At 50.4% G+C, this 23,996-nt stretch overlaps 1 protein-coding gene across 3 annotated transcripts; it reads right to left on the reverse strand.

Moving 5' to 3' along the window:
* Positions 1-297: 297 nt before the first annotated feature.
* Positions 298-22,886, reverse strand: ILKAP (ILK associated serine/threonine phosphatase). 3 transcript variants are annotated; one of them, XM_045793989.2, is made up of 12 exons: positions 22,719-22,886; positions 14,722-14,787; positions 14,191-14,247; positions 11,273-11,392; positions 9,976-10,102; positions 7,748-7,854; positions 7,276-7,369; positions 6,946-7,033; positions 5,508-5,629; positions 2,694-2,813; positions 771-852; positions 298-568 (listed from the first exon to the last, which is right to left on the reverse strand). In XM_045793989.2, the coding sequence occupies exons 1-12, from the start codon at positions 22,771-22,773 to the stop codon at positions 425-427; spliced, it is 1,182 nt and encodes a 393-aa protein (XP_045649945.1). In that variant the 5' UTR covers positions 22,774-22,886; the 3' UTR covers positions 298-424. The 3 variants fall into 3 exon arrangements, with proteins under 3 accessions (XP_045649945.1, XP_045649947.1, XP_045649946.1); XM_045793991.2 differs by having other exon boundaries at positions 14,699-14,787; positions 22,719-22,807; XM_045793990.2 differs by lacking the exons at positions 14,722-14,787; positions 22,719-22,886 and adding an exon at positions 14,578-14,672.
* Between the last annotated feature and the right edge of the window lie 1,110 nt (positions 22,887-23,996).

Consider the following 23,996-nt stretch of genomic DNA (forward strand, 5'->3'; position numbering starts at 1 on the left):
AGCCTTCTTTCATCTGGAGAGACGCCAGACGGCTCTGGTGGCCTGTTTGGGTGGTTCCTACCTCAGTCTCCTCCCCGTAAAATGCCACTTCCCCAGCCAGGGTCATTTCAAGGGCAAGAGAGCACACATAAGTGCCGGGAACAACAACACATTGCACCTTGAGTCTTTGGGGAGGGGGGTCACTATCATGGGCCAATCCAAGAGGCCAATGATGGTTTAGTACAGAAAGAGCCAGAGCACAGCCAAAAAGACAACCCTTGAAGGGTCAAGAATTGCTCAAATTAATAAAACACTAGGGAAAAAAAAAAGAAACCTTTATTTACAACCATGGGAGTCCCACAGGAGTACACGAAACACACAGAATGTGCACACACACGATGAACCTGTGACGTCGATGCCATGCCGCGCTTCCGGCCCGCCAGCCTCACGGGGACCCTATCCGCACCACCATCACGGTGACGTTGTCGGCCGAGCCCCGCTGCACCGCCTTGCTGGCCAGCCTGTTGCAGGCGGCTTCGTAGCGGGCGTCCATGGCGGGCTTCCCTTCCCGGCTCTGGATCTTCTCGTCCTAGAAGGCAGGAGAGGGGCACCAGTGAGCGGGGGATCCCTGCCCCCCTTCGAGAAGCCATCTCCACGAGGAGGTGCTGCTCTCTAGCCGCCAGCAGGCAGGCAGTGGAGTCCCGCGGTGGAGTTCACAGTGGCCAAGTGCCCCAGGGGACACACCACAAGCGTAGCTCCCACGGCTGGTCCTCGCTGCCAAGCTCTCTTACCTCCAGGCAGGACAGGATGAAATTCACGGCTTCTTCTGGTGTGAAGACCTTGAAGAGGCCGTCGCAAGCCAGCAGAATGAACCTACAACATGGACAAGAAGGATAAATGGGCTGTGGCAGCAAACTGCACACGACAGCCTGACGACGGAGGTAAAAGAATACTTGTCCAGCTACTCAAAGGCTAAGACATTTTTTTTGAGAGTGAGAGCGCGCACACATGCGAGGGGGCCAGGAGGGGGACGGGGAGAGAATCTCAAGCAGACCACACTGAGCGCAGAGCCCGATGTGGGGCTCAATCCCACGACCCTGAGATCACGACCTCAGCCACAATCAAGCTGGTGCCCCAGCCAAGAATTTAAAAAAAAACAATTTAACTTTTATGATGCAGAGGTTGAAACTACTTAAAAATATTTACAGTTACGGGGAAAAAAAAACAAAACAGGCACCCGGGGGGCTCAGTCAGTTGAGCGTCCGACTCGATTTCAGTCAGCTCAGGTCATGATCTCAGCGTCCGGCGTTCAAGCCCCGTGTTGGGCTCCATGCTAGGCGTGGAGCCTACTTAAAAAAATTTACAGCTATGATATTATCCATCAAAATTGGGACTACTCTTCTGTTCACCAAGAATACAATTACGGATGAACCCAAGTACCAGGTGCTGCACTTTCTTAGATCAACTCGAGAAAAATCATGGGATGAAAACATCAGGTGTTACGGCAAATACACACTGAATTTCTACCACCACATGACAGCGCAGGCCTACATGGAAGGGCCTCGGGCGCTCACAGCCCTCATGAGCGCGCTGTGAGAGTCCGGGGCGCAGGCGGCACAGCCAGCTGCCTCCGCCGTCTGACACGGGATTAGCTCCCTTTCAAAGCCCCTCCTCTGGACTCCTACCAGAGCTCCCGAACGACGGAGGAATGACCCGAGCTTCCCCACAGCACTGAGGCAGAATCATCATTCTTTGCTCACCGAACACTCACTGATCACACGGTGTGGCTGGAACCCAGCAGGCACGAGGCCAGGCGGGTGCCTGCCCCCTCCAGTTTGGTGACAGACCCGAGCGACCTGTCCCACAAACGCACGACTACCACCCAGAGCAGGGGCGCTAGCACAGTGCACACAACAGGGGCCCGGGGCACAGTTCAGAGAACCAGAGGGGCTGGGGGAAGCGTCCCAGGACAAGACCCCAAGGTCGGTAAGATCACAGCAGCCGTGCAGGCAGAGGCAGGAGTGGAGACCGGGGAGAGGCTGAGCAGGCAGGGCCACGGGAGGCTCCCTCGCACAGCACAGGGAGCAGGGCTAGCAGGGGCCCCTCATGAGCCTCCTGGCCCTGCCTACCCCAACCCTTGACAACTCCTCACGGAGGGCTTCCCCTGGCTGTGGCCGGGCAGGGCGCCCTCTCAGCGAGCAGCTGGGCATGGCCACCTTCTTCCCCACTTAGCCCAGCTCCGCTTCAGTACCGCTCCTGGTTCTCTAGCAAGCATGCGCTAAACTTCAAACTCCTCAGCGCAGGACTCGGGACCCTTCATAACCCGGCCCCAGAGCACCTGCTGCCATTCCTCCATCACTGGCATCTGCGGGGCCGGGTGTCCTACTCCCCTACTGTAATGGCTGTGTGTGTCTTCCCTCTGCTGGAGAGCCCTTCTCCTTTCTCCAACAGGGATGTGGCCCAAGTCTCCCAGAGCACCCCATGCCCCCCGACACACGGTGCCGGAATCACCCACTCAACATGTACGCTCACCTAGCTGACTGGGGAGCCCACAAGAGCAGAAACCAGTCAGCCCATCCCTGCACCTCCAGGCCCGGCAGTGCCCCCGACAGGGCCACCCCCGCCCACTCCAGGTTTGGGATCAAAACTACAGGTCGGGAAGAGACACGAGCCCCTGTGTGCGCACCCCCATGCCTTTGCTATGGTGCCGTTACCTGTCGTTGGGGGTCAGCTGGCAGCGCCTGATATCCGGCACGGAGGTGACCCCGCAGCGCTTGTACTGCCCGTCCCCGATGGAGCGGGACACCTCCAGCACACCCAAGACACGGCCGTCCCTAAAATGAGGGAAACACAGAGACTCCATCTGACAGATCACGGGTTCACAGTACCGACAGTGGACCTGCCCAGCAGAGTGAAGGATGGGGCCTGTGCCATCTGCATTATTAACCAGCATGGCCGTCTCTCGGCCTCCATACAGAGACGCCTGCATACTTTGTGCGGGACCTGCACGCTCTAGATCAGGGAGATCAGGAACATCCCCGCTCTCCTCGGTGCCTGAGCCCAGCCGCACCCTGACGCGGCCCACGGCCCAACCTGCCCATCTGCCTGCGGCCGAGCTGGACCTGACAGGCCTGGGCGGGGACCCGGCTTTGTTTTTGTTTTGTTTTGATACTGATGCCCCTTCAGGTGACTGAGCAGGCGGCCAGGATTAAGAACAGCTGGAAGAGAAGGATATTTTGTATTTGCACCTAACCAGACTTGGAAAACAGCTGAAAGTGACTAGTCCCAGATTCTGAAGCAGGTTTTCTTTACGTGGCCTACAGACAAGATCTACTTTAAACTGGATTAACTGTAGCATTCTGCACATTCAACTTTCACCCGTTCTCTTTTTAAATGAGGCAGCCAGAGATGGGGAGGTGACCTCTAAACAGGACGCATGTTCTATGAGCAGGGAAAGAGCCCCGGCTTGGTGCCCCCACGGACAATTCTGGCGGGTCAACGAACTACGCAACCTCGGGCAGCTGCGAGCTCCCAGGCCCCCAGACCCTCACGTGTGCAACCAGAGAAGGCACACAACAAGGCACGTGAGTGCTCAGCAAACCCCAACGCTGTCGGAGATCTGCAGAGGTCTCCCAACGAATGAGCGCTCTGGAGAGGCTAGGCGGACGCGTGCGGCAGGAAACGCCTCATGGGCCTGGGCCACCGCGCTGGGGTCAGGATCCGGCCTGGCCGCCGGCACTTCACTACGGCCACAAAGGCACCCTCCGAGGGGGCACAGCTGAGTCACCAGCAGACCTGCCGGCCACTCTTCTCAACGTATGATCACTGCAATGAACAGCAACAGGGGTCAGAGGACACAGGCGCCGACCCGAAGCCCGAAGGGTGGGCCGCCTCTCAGGAAGCAGCACCAAGTGACCAAGTGACGAAGTACTGGGTGTGGACCCCCCCCACCCAAGTCACGAAGCTGGCTTGTTTCAACAAGACTGGGTTCATGCCGCAAGCCCACAGAGGAAGCACGGAACAACTCCCGAGCCACACCGCAGAAGCTGCTGCTTGCATTCCCGTTTCCCGGGCCGAGTCCCGCCCTGCCGGAGGCACAGGGGAGAGGGGGAGCCCACGGAACCTCGGACTCAGCAGAAGCCAATCACCTATGTACTTCAGGGCACCACGGACAAGCTGACTGCACTTGGCCTGAGTCCTTCAGGCCCGGCTTTCGGCAGAGAGGAAGGGCACACAAGCAACTTCGACAACCCACGAGAGAACAGGGATCTAGACCAGGCGGGAGGAAACCCTACCACCGGAGTCCTCCTTTCCTGAGGGGTTGTGTCTGTGACCAACCTTCACACTGGCCAGCCTCACATACGCACACAAAGCAAATAGGGCAAAATGTTAACTACTGAATCTAGGTGGTTGATGTTGAAATGTTTTACTCTTTAAAATTTTTTTCTGAAAAAACTTTCAAATGAATCTTTTAATAATGCAAGTGGGAGGGTGTGGAGGAAAAGGCCCAGCAGGCCAGCCGTGCTGCTCGGAGCCTCCTGCCCCTTTCCACCGCGAGGGGACAATCCTAAGCCACACCGTCCAATCGCGTCTCTAAGGCACCCAAACCCTGGTCTTAATTACGTGCAGACTGGGAAACAAAGTAACTGTCAGCCCTAGGACTGTCAATGTCAGAGTATCTTCACGGAGTTCAGGCGAAAGCAGCATTTTGAAGTTCTAAGAAACTTTTGAACAAACTCGAAGAGCTCTGACTGCTCCCCAGAGAGCCCCCACCACCACCGGCCAGAACCTGGCTAGAGCAGCCACAATGAACAACGGGGGAGAAACTGCCCTTCCAAGGACAAGCAACTACAGTCTTACATGGATACCTTACTGCTCTCTCGCCCCAACAGAACACAATATCCTAATGGTCAAACTGTAAAATGAACCAGAAGACGCTCTGGCCAAACTTCTAGCGCCATGTCCTTTAAGTGGAATTGTCCTGCGGTACAGAGGAGACATTAGCCTCCATCAGCTACCTTAGAGACACGGCAGATCTAAGCCAGGGCAGGCATGTGGTCATCAGAGACGTCCGGAGGTGAAACGGGGCCACAGACAGAGCCAGCCAGGCAGGGCCCTCTGTGCCAGGAAGCCTAGAGACACTGAGCACATGCTACAAAGACCCACTGTCTTTACCACTTCAGATTTTCTCTCTGGAGAATTTGCCTAAAACTGTAGCTTATTCAGTTGTGACAAATAAATAGTATTTAAGAAAGTTCAGAGGCACAGAGAAAATGTTGCAGACGGAGAACTTGAATTTTAGTCAGGCTTCCTCTTCTGCGAATGCAGGGAGCCATGTTTCCAGTACCCTCTTTCCAGTTACTCAGCACCACCTGGACATAATGTGAAATCCTACAACATCCATTCACCTGCTTCCCCAGGTTAGACCTCGGACAGTCTCGCCTCACTGCAGACCGCATCACATGGAAGGTTCTACCCTCGGAGGTCCCCCGCCCTCCTCCCCGGGAGCGCCCGCCAGTCCCTGTCACCTGACGTTCCCTCCAGCCTTCTGTATTCTCATTCGCTCTTCGTACTGTGTGGGATTATGCTCCTTGCTGAGGCTTAAGGCTGCATGCTTTTGACTCTCCTCATTAAAACGACACAGGATTGCCTGGGAACGTGGAGATTACGACAGTCAGGAAACTCAAAATTACCAGGTGAAGACAAAGCTTAACAATGGAGTTTCAGATTCCACCTCCTGCTGACAAATATGAGTTCAGAGGATCAAGCAGCAAAGGAGTGTCCCAGCAGTGAGGGGAGAAGCCCTGCTCTGCGTCTCAAGTCTGGGGCCAGCACCGCTGGCTGAGCCCCGCGCCCCTCCACCCCCTCCTCAGGTTGCTGTCTTCTCGCCTGGGACACAGAAGGGAGGCACCTGCCAAGGACCAAAGCCCTTCCAGGTGGCGTATTCCGTGAGTCTACAGGAGGCAGAGATGGGGGGGGGTGCCCCCAGGCACTCCACCGCCATGTCTGCCACACGGTAACTTCTGGGAAAACCTCAGTCTTACAGAGGAGGAAGACAGGGCCTGGAGAATGAGTATCATGCCTACAGTCACAGAGCAGAGCCAGGATGCAAATGTGGATCTGACTCCAAAGCCTTTTTTTTTCTCCCGCTGATTTTACATGTCATTTGTTATTAAGCCTAAACACATGTGCACCTGGGACCGTCTACTAGAAAATCCCCAGAATATAAGACCCACTCGCGCAGGGACTGCCTGTGATGTTCACTGCTGGACCCCCCGTGCCTGGCATCTATTTAGAAGTCCCTCTGTAAAGTGATGGGGGTGGGGCAGCAGGTCAGCAGACGCCACCTCACAGTGGGAAGGGTCGCCTCACCGCCGTGACTGCTGACAGAGTGCAAGGCTTGCTGCAAGAGGAAAGGAAAGGACCATCAGGTTCTGAGGGGGGGTGAGCGGCGGGGAGCCCGGCTGGAGGGTGCCGCCCCCCAGCTTCAAGTCACTCCCCACAACTGGGGCTGGAATATGGGCGTCACTAGTGGGAAATAACTGGGTTTTCTTCCGTTGGCCATGTGACCTGGGCTCTGGAGAATGGCATATCAACTAGCACTCCTCCAACTACTTTTGACTTTTTCTGAAATCACGATGATTTTGGGAGGCAAGGGTTAATGCTTTACATGTATTACTGTCTGAGGTCAGAGAAACGCAGCTGAGAAGTATCTAAGCGACTGCACACTGACGGCCTACAGCACCATCAAACCAGAGCGCACACACACTTCACAGGGTGTAAGTGTGCCAAAGAACAGACCGCCTCAAGCGTGGCTGCTGGTCCCCCACCCAGACCGTGGCCTCTGAGAAGGCCCCGGCTGCAGCCCCACGAGACAGACTGCAGCCGAGCCAGCACGGCTGTCCTGCTCCCCACGCGCCGGCCAAGGGGCCGCCCACGGAGCAGGATACCCGACTAGCCACATACCCGACTATCTCCGAGGTTGGCGATATAGAGAATGTTGTCTACGGCCAGAACACACGTGGCAGTGGAGCCATCTTTCCAGGCAGGCTTCCTGCAGGGAAACACGTCAGAGGTATGGTCACCACCAACGTGCTAGCAACTTCCAGAGCTGACTGCTCAGTGTCTTTTACACTTGAACATGGAAAAAACCTCTTTTTTACTGTTTCAGATTTAGTTACGAGAGCTTACTACTCAGTGGTACGTACTCTTCAGACAGCGAGCACGGATACTCGACTATCAGGAGACCTAGAACACATACACGCCGCTCACACGTCTTTATGTGGCCGCACTTACTGGCTTGAAGCTTGTTTAAGGAACTCTTCATCAGTGTGCTTAAAAGTGTCCAAAAGGCATCTCTTCACGGTTTTCTCTACACTGATGACATCTCCTATTACAGAAGAACAAGACAACAAACTCTTAGGAAAGGAAATTCTCCTTTTGCTGCCATTTTGTTTTTGTACTGTGACCAAGAACATCGCCACTTCCTCACCTGTAAGGCAGGGTCATCTGAGTTTGGTCTATAGTCTCCCAAGCGTGAAGGCAAGACACACACGCATACGCAAACATTCCACACCAGGTGCCATCACGCAGACACGACGTCCTATGCCAGCACCCTACACGGCACCACCTGCTCACCCCAAGAGCCCGCCCCCCCTCAGCCCCACTTTCAGAGCTACTAAGGGCTCTTTCCAACCCGTCACATCCTCCTGACTTACACGAACAACAAGCACCAAGATGGACACAAACTGATTTAGTTCAGTCCCACCTTTAGGAAATTTCCTGATTAAGTTCTGATGCAAATTCTGGGCAGCAAATTTTGAGGCTCGAATTCCTCCGTGTCCATCAAAAACAGCGAAATATGAAACCCGGGTACTGGAAGAATGAATTGATGGTTAGAGGGATTTTCACAAAGATTGCTCCTCTCCACTAAGACCTCTAGATCTTTTTTTTTTCTTTTACAAGAGAATGCGCATGAATGTGCATGGGGGGGGCGCCAGAGGGGGAAGCAGGCTCTCTGCTAAGCAGGGAACCCGACATTGGCTCAATCCCAGGACCCCAAGATCAAGACCTGAACTAAAGGCAAGACACTTAACCGACTGAGCCACCCAGGCACCCCAAGGCCTCTAAATCTTATCTCAAACAGTGAGCATTAACAAAACAGAGGATGTCCCCTGGTAAGATACCACGCTGTCACAAATGAGAAAAAAGGACATAGCATCAACTCAATGTTGAAATAACTCTGATGGTATTTACATTTTTATTGTTTTTTAAAGTTTACTGATTTAAGTAATCTCTACACCCAACATGGGGCTCCAACTCACAACCCTGAGATCAAGAGTCGCACGCTCCACCAACTGAGCCAGCCAAGCGCCCCACGTTTTTAACTTTTAATTTAAAAATGCCATGAAAATGGGGGTGCCTGGCTGGCTCAGTTGGAAGAGTGTGTGACTCTTTGATCTCAGGGTTGTGGGTTGAGCCCCACACTGGGTATAGAGATTACTTAAAAATAATAATTTAAAAAAAAGTTGACTCACATTTTTTTTCAAAAATCAAGATTAACTGATCTTTCACTGAAGACTAGAACTTCTATTTAAATCAGATTTAGTTTTATAAGCTAACATACCAATAAAACAGTTACTGACTTAAGACAATGAAAAACATCTAAGAGAGCAGAGGGTAATTCCAGAATCGTTCTTCAGACTGATCCAGCATCTAACTCTCAAGGCCCTTCGTACCACTCTTATCCCTATTCCCCTTCCAAATTTTGCCAGAAAATGTGCATATATGGAACAAATGCCATTAATGATCTGTTTTGAAAAGGAAGAATGCAAATGCCTATGAGAAATGACATTTACCGCACAGAGCTGCTTTTTCAAACACGTTTCCAGTTCCTTTTCAATGGAGACATCATGAGCCATGGGAAAAAAAAAACCTCATCTGGTTCCTAACCCTGAACAGTTCTCTTATGCATGGTACTTGCTCAGTACGGTTTAGTGATTCCAGTGAGACACCCCCTCCCCCCCCCCCCCGGGGCTCTCCAGAAGTCCCTTTCCTCGCTTCAGAAGTTAGTCCAAAGCACACTCCAGGTCAGCAAGGGCAGCCTAGCAACAGTGAGCGTATGTGTACATACAGTCGCTTCCGCACATGACCGGGCACCCTGCAGGGACCTCACTTCCTCGACTGGATAAAAGCCACTGGCAGCAACGGCTCCAGCACACTGTGTGTTACTGACCAGCTGGTGTCGGTTGGTGAATGTAACATACAGGTTACGTGCTTATGGAAATTTGGTGGTACACAGACTATGTAATTACGTGGCAGACACGCGATCGTATATGTAACGCAATGCGTGTTCATTTACCTTGGCAGGACATGGCCTACCTTCTCATGGTTTTCCTCCATGCCTAAGAGCTTATCCATAGGCTTCATTTTAGTTGGTGCAGTTGCAGGAAAATTTTCACTGTTTTTCTTCTCCTTGATGCCATTTCTGCTTCTTGTTCTCTCTTTGGGCCCTATAACACTAACTCTGCTTGATTCCATGTGTGGCTGTAATTGGCACCTTCCCACTCTACCTACTAGCTCAGAGTGTAGACTACTGTCTGCTGGAAGCTCTCCAGATACCGATGAAGGACACCACACCCCGAAGACCCAGCATGTGGAGCCCCCATTCCCGTGTAACGTTTCTCAGCTTTGGCAGGAATGACACTGGGGGTGGACGACTGCTGCAGGGCTGTCCTGTGTGCTGCACGGTGTTCAGCAGCATCCCGAGCCCCCCCCGCCAGATGCCGGTGGCACACCCCTGCATGTGACACCCAAAGATGTCAGGGAGGGGCAGTACTGTGCAAAATCACCCCAGCTGAGAACCACTGACCCCGAACCAAGCAGCCCCAGCGATAAGGGATTCTTTCTAGTAAATACAAACTGAACACGGTCCAACCCTCCAGTCAGAACAGAGACTTCGGTGCCAGCCAGGCTCGTCCGAGCACGGACACTCACATGAGGGACGATGGGGGCCTACACTCCTCCGTGATGTCGTTCAGGATGACGTGGGCGTCCTGCATCTCCTCCCGCTCGCCCTTCCGCTCAGCCACATAGCCCTTCAAACCGAAGATCGCTGAGGAGGCTAAGGGAAAGAGAACAAAAAGCCAATACAAAACTGTGCTCTGCCCTCCAGAAGCCCTAGGCCCAGAGCAAATGAGAGGGAACTCTGGCTGTTTTACTCAGTAATGCCCTAACTGGGCACATAAAGAAGCTGTACCCCTCAAGCCCTCTATCTCCCAGCTGCACGCCTGTAACTCAAATCAGACCCGTCTGGACAAGGACAGTCTCCCGAAGGCTGAACAGGGAAGAGGCCTCAAGCAGGCAACGGCACGTTAGTACGGACGGCTCTGGCTAAGGCACTGAGTCAAAGTACCAGAGCAAGGAATGTGCGGTCATCCCGAATCGGGGCAAGGAATCACGTACGCATCTAGTCCTGTCAGTAACTAACGAGGGCAGACAAATTCTGAGTTTAGGGAAATGCCAGTAAGTAGAACTTATCTCAGGTGCCCCGCTGGACATCTGAAAATATCGATTTCCATGCCTGAGGCTGGTGAAGACCTTGAACAAATGGGAAGACAGTTGCTTCTCCTCTACCGGAAGAAGACAAGGATGAAAGGGCCCACCGGAGGCTCAGCAGCCTATTTCTATTTAACAGCTAGCTATTTAACGGCTAGGTTAGGTCCAGCTCACTTTCGGACACTGTAGGGCTTTCGTCTGGCATCTCTGGGGCACGAAGTGGTCTGGTACAGTGCGTGAACACTCACCGCTACCTCTCTCTAGCGGATACCTCGCATTTCTTCCCTACTCTGACAAGTTACAAAGCTGACGACAAATTCCTACTGCTTTTTCCGGCCTCAGGCTCTCTCTTGGGACGCTGCCTACGAAGCTAACCACCGGATTCAAAGTGCTCATCAGCAGGCAGTGAACAAAGACGGGGAGTCAGAGAGGACGCGGGTGCTCAGTAAGCGAAGTGCTCGCTAGAGAAGGGCAGGTCAACCACCTGGGCTCTTCCCCCATGAGGAACGAATGTAGGTTTCGTGTCTGACCAAAGGTAGGGTCATACATGAACGGGGGAAGTAAACAGGCGGCAACAGTAAACTCAGAAATCTGTTTGCAAAAAGGGAACTCTTCTGGCTTCTTAAACACAGACATAAAAAGGAAGCGCCATAAATCAGAAAGCGGAGCTTGATTTTGCTCTGGGTTGTTTTAAAATACGAGGTCTACTACATTTGTTTTCAAACTGTCTGAAAACCTTTACAAACTTTCTTTTCCACAAGCTCTTCACTGCCATTCTTCTCTTCTTCAGGGGCTTTTCTCTTTGCTCCTTTCCCTTCGCTCTTTACCGTCTGGGACATCGAAGTGTCAAGGGGACCTGGACACAAGGAAAAGCCAGGGAGACACAACTGTAGACTGGCAGAAAAATCCCCTGCAGACCAGGCTCCGCCCCCGCCCCCAGAGACAACACGACGGGGCGCACGAGCAGAGAGGCAGGCGCAGGGGTCACAACTATGACCTTGAGGGGTGGGGCAGCGTGCTGGGGAATCAGCAGGGCAGGGGACCACAGGTCAAGGTCCGGGTCCTGCTCAGACCAACTGTGAAAGGACGTGCAAGGGAGGGTTCTCCGTGGGGCTCTGTTCTGGGGCTACGGCACACACACGACATCTCAGAGCCACGGGCTCTTATTTATAAACAGGGAAGTTTCCAAAATCTGCCAAGTGACACATCCTAAACCAGTCAAAAAAGGAGGAAGTGCCAAAAGGGGTTTAACATGAGGTAAACGTCAGGCTTTGGGAACTGCTGGTATCGTGAAAGGCAACACAGGACTGCTGCAGCCGTTCACACTTGCAGAGGGAGGAATCTGTCTGCACTCGAAGCCAACGCTAAGAGCGCCTGCAGTGTGAGTCCGTTCTGAGAGGAGAAAAGTCTCGTTTCAAGTCCCGGTTCTGCCACTCACGGAGACGTGCCCTCGAGACAAGCTACTTAACCTTCTGGCCTCAGTTTCTTCATCTGTGACACAGGGAGAATACGGTCATCTCGGAAGGTGGCTTTAAAACCGTTGGGGACGAGGTATGTAAAGCACTTAGCACGGTGCCTGGTTCATGACATATCCCATAAATGGCCGCTGCTGTCCTAATAAAGGGCTCTATGTATTCTCTGCAGTTCAGCATGAAAGCAGGCAACCCTTACTCAACCACTGTTTGCCAGACATCTCTGAGCACTGAGAAAAAGGGAAAAGAATGTCCCTGCCCTCAAGAAGAGTCAATTACTTGCAAAAGGATAGACGTCTGCAACAGCAGAACACAACACCACATGTCTGGCCCCACATAATCAGGCACATTAACGGAGAAAATTTCACGGATGTTTCCAATACACTTTCCCCAGAGGTCTCTCCAGTAGCCTCCTGTCACTTACTGTTTGTTCCAGCTTTCCCAGTGTGTATGTAAAACAATCTTCCTCTCTTTTAACTTGCAAAAGAGAGACATTTTTATAGTTTTGTTGTTGACTCCTGATTGAATCACAGTGTAGTCAGAGAATGTGGTCTGTATATGAAATCAGTTCTTGGGGGCGCCTGGGTGGCTCAGTTGTTAAGTGAAATCAGTTCTTTACTGGGACTTACTTTACGGCCTAGAATGTAGTCGCTTTTTGTAAATGGTGACTATGTCTTCTCAAGAAATCCAATATATTGGATGCAAGGTTAGATTCTATATCCGAAAAAATCAAGCTTGTTAATAATGGTGCTGAAATCTTCTAAGTTCTTACTAGTTGACTGTCTTTTGCGCTAAGAAGAACTAAGACATAGGTACGGTAAATTTTATTTTATTAAATCTGTTAAGAGCCCTTTTGCACACATTAACTTTCATTGTAAGAAAACTATCTTGGGACGCCTGGGTGGCTCAGTCGTTAAGCGTCTGCCTTCGGCTCAGGTCATGATCCCAGGGTCCTGGGATGGAGTCCCAAGTCGGGCTCCCTGCTCAGCTCGGAGTCTGCTTCTCCCTCTGCCCCTCCCCCTGCTCCTGCATGCTCCCTCTCCCCCAAATAAATACATAGAATCTTAAGGGAAAAAAAGAATACTGTCTTTATTGGGAAAGTTTCAGGCTTAACTGTATAGGTCAGTATAGGTCCATAGGCCTGAAAACCTGAGAATTCTGGTGTAACATGATTGTAATAACTTTCTCTAAATACAGGAACTATACTAATTTAATCCATACATTCTAGACCAATCCTGATAATTTTTATGTAATGAATTAATAACACAAAAAAACTCCTTGAAAAGCAACAAGTGTTCCACCTGATGACATAAGGAAGGTTCTTACACTAGAAGATAACCGCAAATGAAAGCAGACAGCCTGCACCCCCCACTGTCCCCTCCCTCTGTCCTGTGCCCCCTGCCCTGCCCCAACCTGGGGGAATTCCACGTGAGAAGCTCTCAGGGGCTCATGTGGACTAACACATTCATCACAGTGACAACCGACTGCAATCTGCTCTGCTTTCCCCTCCACCTAACTGGGACGTAAAGAGGAAAACACATTTACAGGAACAAGTGGAACCAACATTAATAGGCTTGACGAAAATGAAATCAAACCAATAAAGAGATTCTTGAGAACACGTAAGGATTGACCGAAAATACTCAACCAAGGTTTTTAATTTCAAGAAAATTCCTGCACGTGGTCTGTACCAGTCACTAAACCAGTGTCATTCAGATTTCATTTTCTTAAGATAAAAATTCTTTTTAATGTTAGTGCCAAAAAAGAGAAGACTATCTGTATTTACAGTTTCAGGGATACTAAAAGTTTTTTAACTTTCAAATATTCAGATACTTCTGCTGAATATACTTGAGTCTGTCAGGAACAGACAGGCAGAGGCAGACTCAGATTTTTTTTTTTAATGTTAGTAAGAGAGTTCAAAGTAAATGAATGAACTCTTAATTCTTAAAGTTATTTGCAAGAAGTTGAACCCCAAGTAAAAAATAATCACCAAAAAGTGATGTAGCATATAATCTTTTTGCTTCCACCTGATGGTGCCTATGTTATTTTATTTTAATAAATCTTATGCTATACTTAATGTCATCCTAAACCCTGTTAAAATCTATTAATAATTAAGTTTTATATAACGATAAATTTTGTATGTATCATTCCCATCAACACATTGAATTTTTTCCCTACCACTTACCTGAATCGCCACTGCTGGCTGGTGGGAGATCATCAAAAAGCAAAGGTCCCCCTGACCCTGAAACACAGCAGAACACTTAGTGAGCCCACAAAACCTGGGTGAGGCTTAAGTTTCAGAATCCATCCCACCAGGACACCTATGCAGGTCATTGAAATAAATTCAAAACCTCTCGTGTCAATCCAGTGGCAACTCATACTTCGGTAAATAATGTCTTGAACCTATTTTATTTCAAGGTCCTCTCAATTCAAAGGAAACAAATATCTGCCTGAAAGAGTTAAATCTTATTTCAGCTAGTAAAATAAACACTCAAACGAACCAGAGAAAACTGCTCAACATTTTTACGCAGTTCCTCAGGGCTAGCGACTAGTGGATTTTTTTCTGCCTTACCTGATGCCATGGATTCAAAACTTAAGACAGTCCAACACCTAAAACATCTGTGTGTTGAAAATGGGGGAAAGGGAGAAAGATTCAGACAACTACAACCCCAGGATGACACGTTGACACACACCTGGGAGAGCCTGAAGACTGTACCTGAGTCAGTACTGCTGGCCGGAGGGAGGTCATCAAAAAGCAGAGGTCCTTTCTGAGCTTCTTTGCCTAGAACACAGAGCACCTGCTTAAAGAGCATCTGGTCAGAGGCCAGGACAGGCGTGCGAAGGGGGAGGCCTTTTGAGATGTTTGCTATTAAATTCAAATTTTCTCCTCCTTGTTGGACCAAATTCTAAAAAGTTATTTTCTCAACAGCTAAATACAGACATTTGCTTCCAACAGTTATAGTCAACACAAATGCAATGAAAGATGACCCAACATGTGTCTGAAGGGCCACTGGGTATGTTGAGGAAAACAAATATTTTTCTTGATAATTTCATTCCTTATGTGAGCAGCAAACATTGAAAAACCTTTAAAAAAAAAAAAAATGAATCCTGGGAAGAAAAATACTGGTTCTAGGACAAGAAAACAATTATTTGGTCCCTCAAGATAAAATGCCAAAGACAGAGGGATCTCTGTCTGACCAAAGACCTATGGTCTTAAAAAGTCCGATTTTAATAGCATTCTGAACGGACCACCCACTAGAACTCAAACAAACGAGCACAGGGAAGGTGAGAGGCTGACGGAAGCAGATCTGTGAGAACTTGGCAAGTCCAGCACAGTGCCCACTTCAATTACTACCTACCACGAAAACGAAAATTTTCAGATACTCCAATATAACCTCAGGAGAAAGCCAAGGACGTTTTTTAAATCTAAAAACCTGAAGATTTACACACCAAGAGGACCGGTCTTAAATGTTTTTTACTCAATTATCCCTTTCCACCTAAAATTTAACCACCATTCCTTATTCTCCAGCTTTCCCAAAAATTTCTATTTAAGCTATTAAATATAGGAACTGGTACACAGGAAATGGGGGAAACCAAGGGCTGAAGATGTGGATGTGCACATTCCCATCCTATGAAGTTTGTCCCACCTCTTGTTCCTCAGAGTTCAAGTACAGAAATGTACTCACTTAAAAACCGGTTCAACTGTATGCTCCGAAAGGCTCATCTCCATCGACCCTTTCCCTTTGCCTCTATGTAGAAATGAGCTGGGTATCAATTCTACTTTTTTCTTTTTAAGACCGCATTTATTTACTTATTCATTTGAAAGAGAGAGAGAAAGCACACGCGCACAGGAGCAGTGGGAGAAACAGAGGGAGAAGGACACGCAGAGAGCGCTGAGCGGGGAGCCCCACACAGGCAAATCTCACGACCCTGAGACCACGACCTGAGAAAAATCAAGAGTCGGACACTTAACCGACTGAGCCACCCAGGCACCCCCAATTCTACTCTTTTAAAAACAGAAATTTAGGGGCGCCTGGGTGGCTCAGTGGGGTAAGTGTTCAACTCCTGATCTCAGCTCAAGTCTCGATCTAAGGGTCGTGAGTTCGAGCCCCATGCTGGGCTCCATGCTGGGTGTGGCGCCTACTTAGAAAATAAACAAATAAATAATAAAAACAAAATAAAAACAAAAATCTAATTTAAAATTTAGAAACTCCAAGGCAAGTAACTTCTTCAGGAGTTTTTAGGTCAAAAGTACCTTAAATACCTTATAAATTCCTGATTTAACAAAAAGTAACTCGTCCGCTTTATACCCTAATTCAAACGGGAAATGTCTACTCCATTGTACTGTTATCCCTCAGGATTTCCCAAACAGACTAAGTAACTATAAATACTTTCATTTTTCTCACAAGTGACACAAACACTCTATAAGAGGTATTCAAACAGCAGCATCACGAGCACATTAAATGGTATTAGAACAACCATTTACTCACTCTATAAAGCTCCTCCAAGAATCCCTAATATTCCAGCAGGGCACTTCCAAGAGGAACCCAAACCCAACTGGATCTAACCATCAAATGCCCATTCTCCTCACAGACTCAAAACTGTACGGGGCGACGCAGAGCAAGCGCACTACGTTCAGTGGGGCCAGAGAGCCGGGCATCTGGGGAGAGAGAACATTAAAGGGAGGAGGCCGACCTGAACAGCAACCAACCCTTGGGTCAGGTCAGATTTTAATTTCCGAATTAAACTACCCATCTAAATCGGGTCCTTCCACTGCCAATGTCCAACGGGGGAAGTCCTCCTTCCCAGGTAGTACATTTTCAGTTCTTGCAAGCATTCGTCTCCACAGAGCTTCCAGGTTAGCACCAGCCTGGCCTCTGTCCTTTGGCTACAACTCTGAAATAGTACCCCAATGTGCGCACCACCCCAGACAGTGGCCCATCTCCTCGCGCCGAATCGAATGAGCCTCCCCCTCCTTCTTTCTCATTCTGGAATACTGTGAGTGCTATGTCAATTAAACACAACGAGATCGTCTCCTTTTTGTTGGTCACAACTGAGAACGGCTCTTAAGAATAATGAACATTCACCGCTGCCAGGCACTATTCGGTGCTCTCTACATGTGGCCAGTGCACTCAATCCTCACACGAGTTTTATGAGGTGGGTACTATTACTGCTGTTCCTTCCTGACGAGGAGACTGAGGCAATCAGGTGAAACTGAGGGAGACCGGTGAGAGCGGCCGGTCCAGTCCAGGCTCCCTGGTTTCCCTCCGAGCTCCTGCGCGGTGCCCCACGGCCGCCACACGCCGGCTCCCTGAGCCCTCCGGCAATCCTACGAAGGTAATCCCAAGGTTCCTGATCTCTGGAATACTTTCTGCATCACTGAAAGGATCACTTAGAATAGCCTGTATTTGGATTCTTAAAAAAAATAAAAATAAAAACCTGTGGGGCGCCTGGCTGGCTCTGTCAGCAGAGCACGCAACTCTGGATCTCAGGGTGGTGAGTTCGAGCCCCAGGTTGTGTGTAGAGATTACTTAAAAATAAAATCTTAAAAAAAAAAATCTGTAAGTGACAGATGCTATAATGGAAACGTCTGATTAGCCAGAACCTTACATTCCACTTCGGATAAATAGTAATCCAAAGTATTTAGACAGAGCGTGAAGACAAAACTTGGGAAGAAGGCCCCCTGAATTCTAAATATAAGACCTGAATAAAGAATGAAACAAGACCGGAGACCATTTTTCATTACAGTTAATCTCATCTTGGTTTGTTTTGTTCTGTTCTGAGTTATCCATACTCTGAAGCTAAGTCTACCGAAGGTGCTACTATACCCTGCGCAGAAAAATACTCCCGGGTTGATTATATTCATGTTAGCTAAAGTTGCTGTGTACAATATAGATCAAATATTCTGCCTCAACTGTTCTTTATACCTGAATTTTTTCAACTACAAAAGCAGTGTACCTTTTCCAAACACCGCAGAGGCATTAGAAGAAGACCCGCTTTCCCCCCAAGAAACGGATCAGTGTGCACGTGCCACAGTCTACGCTGATGCCCTTGTGTGTGCTCGCGCTACTGTTTAAGGGGCAGAAGCGTACTGTATACAACACTCTCCATGTGCGCCGGTCGTGTAAGCCTCCGGGCATGTTCCAGGCCGGCACACCTGGGTCTAATTGCTCTCTCCCACAGCCACGTTCTGTCCTGTGTGGGAGGCACCGCCACGCGCCCGCCCAGTCCCCGTACGGATGGGCATGCGGGCTGATTCCAGTTTCTCACACGACAATAATATCACAGTAAACGACCACGGACATATATCCCTGCTTAATCTGCTGGACGGCTGGCTCAAAGCGGAGGAGTGGTTTAAATCTGACAGATGCCCAAATTTGTTTCCAAAAAGTGGTGCTAATGTCTACCCCCAACATACTTTATGAGAACTTCCGTTTCTCTCCATCCTCACCGCCAGGATACCAATTTTTAATCTGCTGGTGAAACCACAGTGCATCAGTGATTTGCTATTCCTTTCCTCAGTGACTCAGGAAGCTAAGCACTGGTTTCGGCCGACTGGCCATTTGCGTTTCTTCTTCCATCAACTGTGAGGATACAGCCTTTGGGCTACCTCTTTTTCTTACTGATGTGTTTGAGCCTTTCATTTATTAGGGATCACTGGTAGTGTGTACAAAATTATTTTTTTAAAGACTTTATTTATTTAGGGGCACCTGTGGCTCAGTCGGTGAAGCGTCCACTTCGGCTCAGATCATGATCACAGGGTCCTGGGATCGAGTCCCAGCATTGGGCTTCCTGCTCAGCGGGGAGTCTGCCTCTCCCTCTCTCTCTGCCCCTCCTCCCTGATAATTCTCTCTCTCAAATAAATAAAATCTTTTTTTTTAAAGATTCTATTTTTTTATTTGACAGAGAGAGAAACAGCCAGTGAGAGAGGGAACACAAGCAGGGGGAGTGGAAGAGGAAGAAGCAGGCTCCCGGCGGGGCTTGATCCCAGGACCCTGGGATCACGCCCTGGGCCGAAGGCAGATGCTTAGTGACTGAGCCATCCAGGCACCCCTCAAATAAATAAAATAAAATAAAATAAAATAAAATAAAATAAAATAAAATAAATAAGAAGAGGGTTCACATCCCTCAGAACTATTAAAAAATTAGAGATGATTCAAAAAAAAGATCTTACTTACTTATCTGAGAGAAAGAGAAGGATAAATAGATTCCCCGCTGAGCAGGAGCCCAACGTGGGGCTCCATCCCTGGACCTTGGGATTACAACCTGAGCTGAAGGCAGACACTTAACCTACTGAGCCACCCAGGCGCCCCTACGAAATTATTTTGTCTTTTGCCTTTGTGGTATTTCGTCCTGCAGAAATTTGTATTTTTACGTAGTTAAATCCATTTTAATTTCTTACGAGTGTCTTCTTGCTTACCCTTGAAGTTTTACAATTAGTGTCTTTTTCTAATATCTTAAACTTTATTTTATATTTAGATCTCCAGAGGTTTTTTTGGAAAGTATTTTGAAGATAGCCTACCATGCAATATTTACTTAGTTCTGACATCTGACTGCTGACCATCAGTTTTAAAGTACAGTGGTGTAGCAACCTAGTAAGTGAAAGAACCACCCTATAAAACTGATTGTCAAGTATAAGCTGTTGATCTTAAAGACATCAATGTAGCACTTTTATGAGTATGATAGAGCAGAGAAGTTTCATTCCTGTCTGATATGGGCATACTTCCTCATTTAGGTCAACTCGCTACATACAAAAACTTGATTCACTCAGCAATCAAATCTGTAAGTACTGGTGTGAAAACTACTCATTTAGCACAAAATCTGAAAATATTTAATGCGTTCCTTCTACATTTTTCTTCAGACCATAAAAATTAAGAGGCCTGGAGGCAGGAACATTAGACGGAATGTTTAAAAAAATCAAAGAACAAAATACACTTAATGTGATCTGAGCAGTTCCTTCCTTTGGACACCCACAAAACCCAGTTAAGAATGTATTTTTTTTTCCTCTTAAATAGCTGTTACGGTTAACAGCTCATATACTAACATCTAAGCACTAGCATCCACTAAGCACTGACCCTGCCGCACCTGCACTAAGCACGGAGCATGCAGTACTCTAGCACCAAGCATACAGTACTCTAACATATGCGCTAACAGGAGGTGGCAATCCTACTTTACAGGTGTGGTAACACACAAAGTAGAAGGCAGTTAGTGGATCTGAAACCAGTTTGATTGTATGTCCAAAACCACTCTTCTCTGGGACTGTGAAAATGACTAGGTCTTTACTGCTCCCGGCATTAGCACCTGCACATCACGTGTGAGGGTCAGGGTGGTGCAGTTTTGCTCATCTTTCCATTCAGTTAATGAAACCAACCTTATTTTCCTTTCATTTACTCCATTTTCAATTTTATCAACCAATATCACCGATTTTCTGAAACAAAGTATGGCATTTAAATTAATTTTTTTAAATCAGTTTTTTCACAAGATAGTGAAATCAGATTCTGTTCTTGCTCAAATGATTTTTTTTTTAACCCGTTAGATCTCATTTTGTTAGTTTTAACTAACTGCCTGTCAAGATAACTTTGGATCACGGGGCGCCTGGGTGGCTCAGTCGTGAAGCATCTGCCTTCGGCTCAGCACATGATGCAAGAGTCCTGGGATCGAGCCCCGCATCGGGCTCCCTGCTCTGCTGGGAGCCTGCTTCTTCCTCTCCCACTCCCCCTGCTTGTGTCCCCTCTCTCACTGGCTGCCTCTCTCTGTCAAATAAATAAATAAAACCTTAAAAAAAAAAATAAAAAGAACTTTGGATCCCAACTCTGTCACTCACTTTAGTACTTATCCCACCCAGCTTCCTGTCATCTACAAATTCAGAAAGCATGCCTTCTTTGTTTTTAAAGCTACTTTTTAAAAAATACACCCAGCCAAGCAGGGCCTGTGACAGCATCAGTGCCCTTCCCACAGCAGGGAGTGAGCAGGGAACAGGGCTTTAAACATTGTGCAGCCGCTCTGCTGCCCCGGCATCTCAGGCAGGGTTGGAGATGCCCTCCTCACTCACTGTGTTTGGTGGCAAGCTGCCAAGTATCAACTTGTAAGAGTGAGGAGTTGTCAAATTTTGTATCATATAAAGGGTGCCTTTTCCTGAGCAGACAAGTTAATTTCGGGTAAAAAGTTATGGAAATTTTTTCTTTAAATGACAGGCTTACAGGCACCTCTGCAAATCCAAACTCTGCCCCAAACATATTCAGAGAGAAGGTATACTACATCAACGGGTAAAAACAAAACAAAACAAAACAAAACTTCACTTACAAAGCCAAAGTTTTCATCTACAAGTAGAACAATTTTACCCACAACTAGAACAATTCAGAAAGTGAATGGCTAAGGACAGTTATTGAGATGTTTCCGAACCATCAGAATGGTAAGTAGAGAAGAATAAGGGCCATTACTAGGAATAATGGCCCCATAAAGACTGGCCGGACCCTGCACGCCCGACAAGCAGAATCCAAGCCCCGTGCAGGGCAGGACCACACCATCTCTAGGGCCCAAGTTCACCACTCCTCCACACTGGTACGGTCAGGCAAACCAGAGGATTGAACGCCCCCACACACGGGTCCCTGGCCTACAATCTCTGCAAATCCCAAGTCTACCCATCGCCAGAGGCCCAATTCCAGCTCCGCCTCCTTCCCCACTTTTTCCGGATGGACTACAAACATCACTCCTCCAAGGCACTCCGCGTTTCCCGCAGTCCTTAACTTTTGCCAGTTCTAATTATAATCATTCATATTTAAGGTCTTTGCAACCAAAGCCTGGATCTGGTTCCCCTTCCTATTCCCTCCAACGGCGGCTTCCAAAACCACGGTCCCCAGACTCCTCCTGAGCTGGCCAGTCAAAATCCCCCGGGGATTTAACAACACACATTCAGGACCCTACCTTGGAGGCTTTCCGATCTAGTGGACGGAGGGGAGCCTAGAAATCTGAACTTGTTGTTAAAGTTTTCCAGGCCGTCTGCCACCGAGATAGGCTTAGACCTGCGGCCCGCGGTGGAGCGGCCGCCGAACGCCCTGCATGCGGAAGTGCCAGGAAGTCCCGCACAGTTACACCCGCAGCGAGCCCGGCGCACTGGACACACGGCGCTAACAAAGGCCTGGTCCCAGGCTGCTCGTGCGTGGAGCTCCCGCACCGCCCAGGCCGGGCGCGCAGCAGACGAGCGCACCTGCGCCGGTGCTCCTGCCTTCGGGGTGGGGGACCGCGGACCCGAGAGAAAACTACTGCGAAAAGTAAAATCGTAGGAGCGCGGAGGACGAGCCCTCCGCTCTGGGCCTCAGACACACCATCGATGACGCCGCCGGCGGCTGCGGCGCAGGGGGTAAACACAAAGCCCCCGGCAGCCCCGAACCTGCAGCCCGGCCGCAGTCACCTCCGCGGGGCCGGCCGGAAGGGCGCGGGGCCGGGCCGAGCGCGCGGGCCTGCCGGGCCGCCCTCCGCCGCCGCACGTGCTGGCCGCACACAAAGGACGCGGCGGCCGGCGGCCCGCGCCTCGCTCGCCGCTCCCACGCCCGCCCTCCTCCGTGCGCAGCGGACATGGCGGAGGCCCGCCGCCCGGGCCCCAGGCAGGCCGCGCTCGCCCCCGCTCCGCCCCGCCACCCGCCTCAGGCGCCGCGGGCCTCCAGGCCGCCGCCGCCCGCCCTCCCCTCGCCGGCCGGGCGGCCACCCGCTTACCGACAGCCGGGCGCGGCGAACGCTCGGGCTCCGGCAGGTCCCCGAACAGGTCCATGGCCGAGGCTGGGCGGCGGCAGCGGCAGCGGCGGCGGTCGCGCAGCCCGCGGGCGGCGGCGGCGGCGGCGGCGGCGGCGGCGGCAGCAGCAGTGGCAGCAGCGGTAGCAGCGGCGGCAGCTGGGCGGTGGCGGCCCGGGCGCCGTCAATCACCCGAAGGCGGGCCCGAAGCTCCACCAATCGGCGCGCGGCGTGGCCCGGCCGCCCCAGAGTCCTGCGCGCGGGCGGGCGGGGCGGGGCGCATGCGCGCAGGTTGCGTTCGCCTGGGTGGGCGGAGGCGACGCCGCTGCCGCCACGTTCCCCGCAGGCGCGGGGGCAGACCCTTACTGCTCTCTTTTGGCCTGGTGTCCGGTTCCTAGAAGGCCGGTGTGGGCGGAAATGTCGGAGCTCAGTGGCAGCGTAGCGGGCCCTGATGTCCGCGAAGACTTCGGTCCCTTCGTGCTCACACCGCCTCGGCAGGCCCGCATTCCTGGCCCGCCGTAGAGACGGAGAAGCCGAGGCGGCCCGGCCGGGCGCTAGCACCAAGGCCCAGCAAACGCAGGGTGCAGGGCGCTTCCCTCGACTTGTCCGTCCGCGCCGGTGCAGGCTGGTGGCGGGCGGGAAAGAGGGCGCTTCCACGAGGTGCCCCAGAGCAGCAGCGGGTGACCCGCCAGCCTGGGACGCCCGGCCGTGCGCACCTCGAGGCCTCGGCGTCCTCCTGATGAATCGACACAGTTTGAACGTGGACATCAGCCTCTGACAGACGAAGAAAACGAGGCCGCGCTCATCATGTCTGAACACACAAAATGGGAGCATAGTCTAAGCCACAGAAATGACCGAAACTCCCTCTGTCCTGCCCTATACGAGTGAGCTTTGTCTGGGCCTCCTGCCTTTTAGATAAGATTGATTAAGGCATCCCGTCCTGGAGTTACCTCCTCTTCCGGACACACGGTCCACAGCAAAGCCCCACGTCCTTAGTGTTCCGCAGAACTACCTACCAAACCCCAGTCTCCTAAGGACTTTTCAGAATCTCTCTTGCTAGGTGTCCTAGGGCAGTGATCTCCCTCGATGCCCCGGTGAGTAAGAAAGCCAACTTGTTTGCACCGCAGATGTGTTTCTGGTGAGGTCTGGCTTCGGGACCTCCATGCATCTCTTCTGTGCCACCGGTCACTCACCAGTGTTTGAAACCTCACTGCTCTCTCATCCTCCAGAGAGGACCTGCCTCCTGCTCCCTCACAGTAGAAA

This window comes from Ursus americanus, chromosome 1 (assembly GCF_024610735.1).
Source record: "Ursus americanus isolate L20-20 chromosome 1, mUrsAme1.1.p, whole genome shotgun sequence".
Classification (NCBI taxonomy): domain Eukaryota; kingdom Metazoa; phylum Chordata; class Mammalia; order Carnivora; family Ursidae; genus Ursus; species Ursus americanus.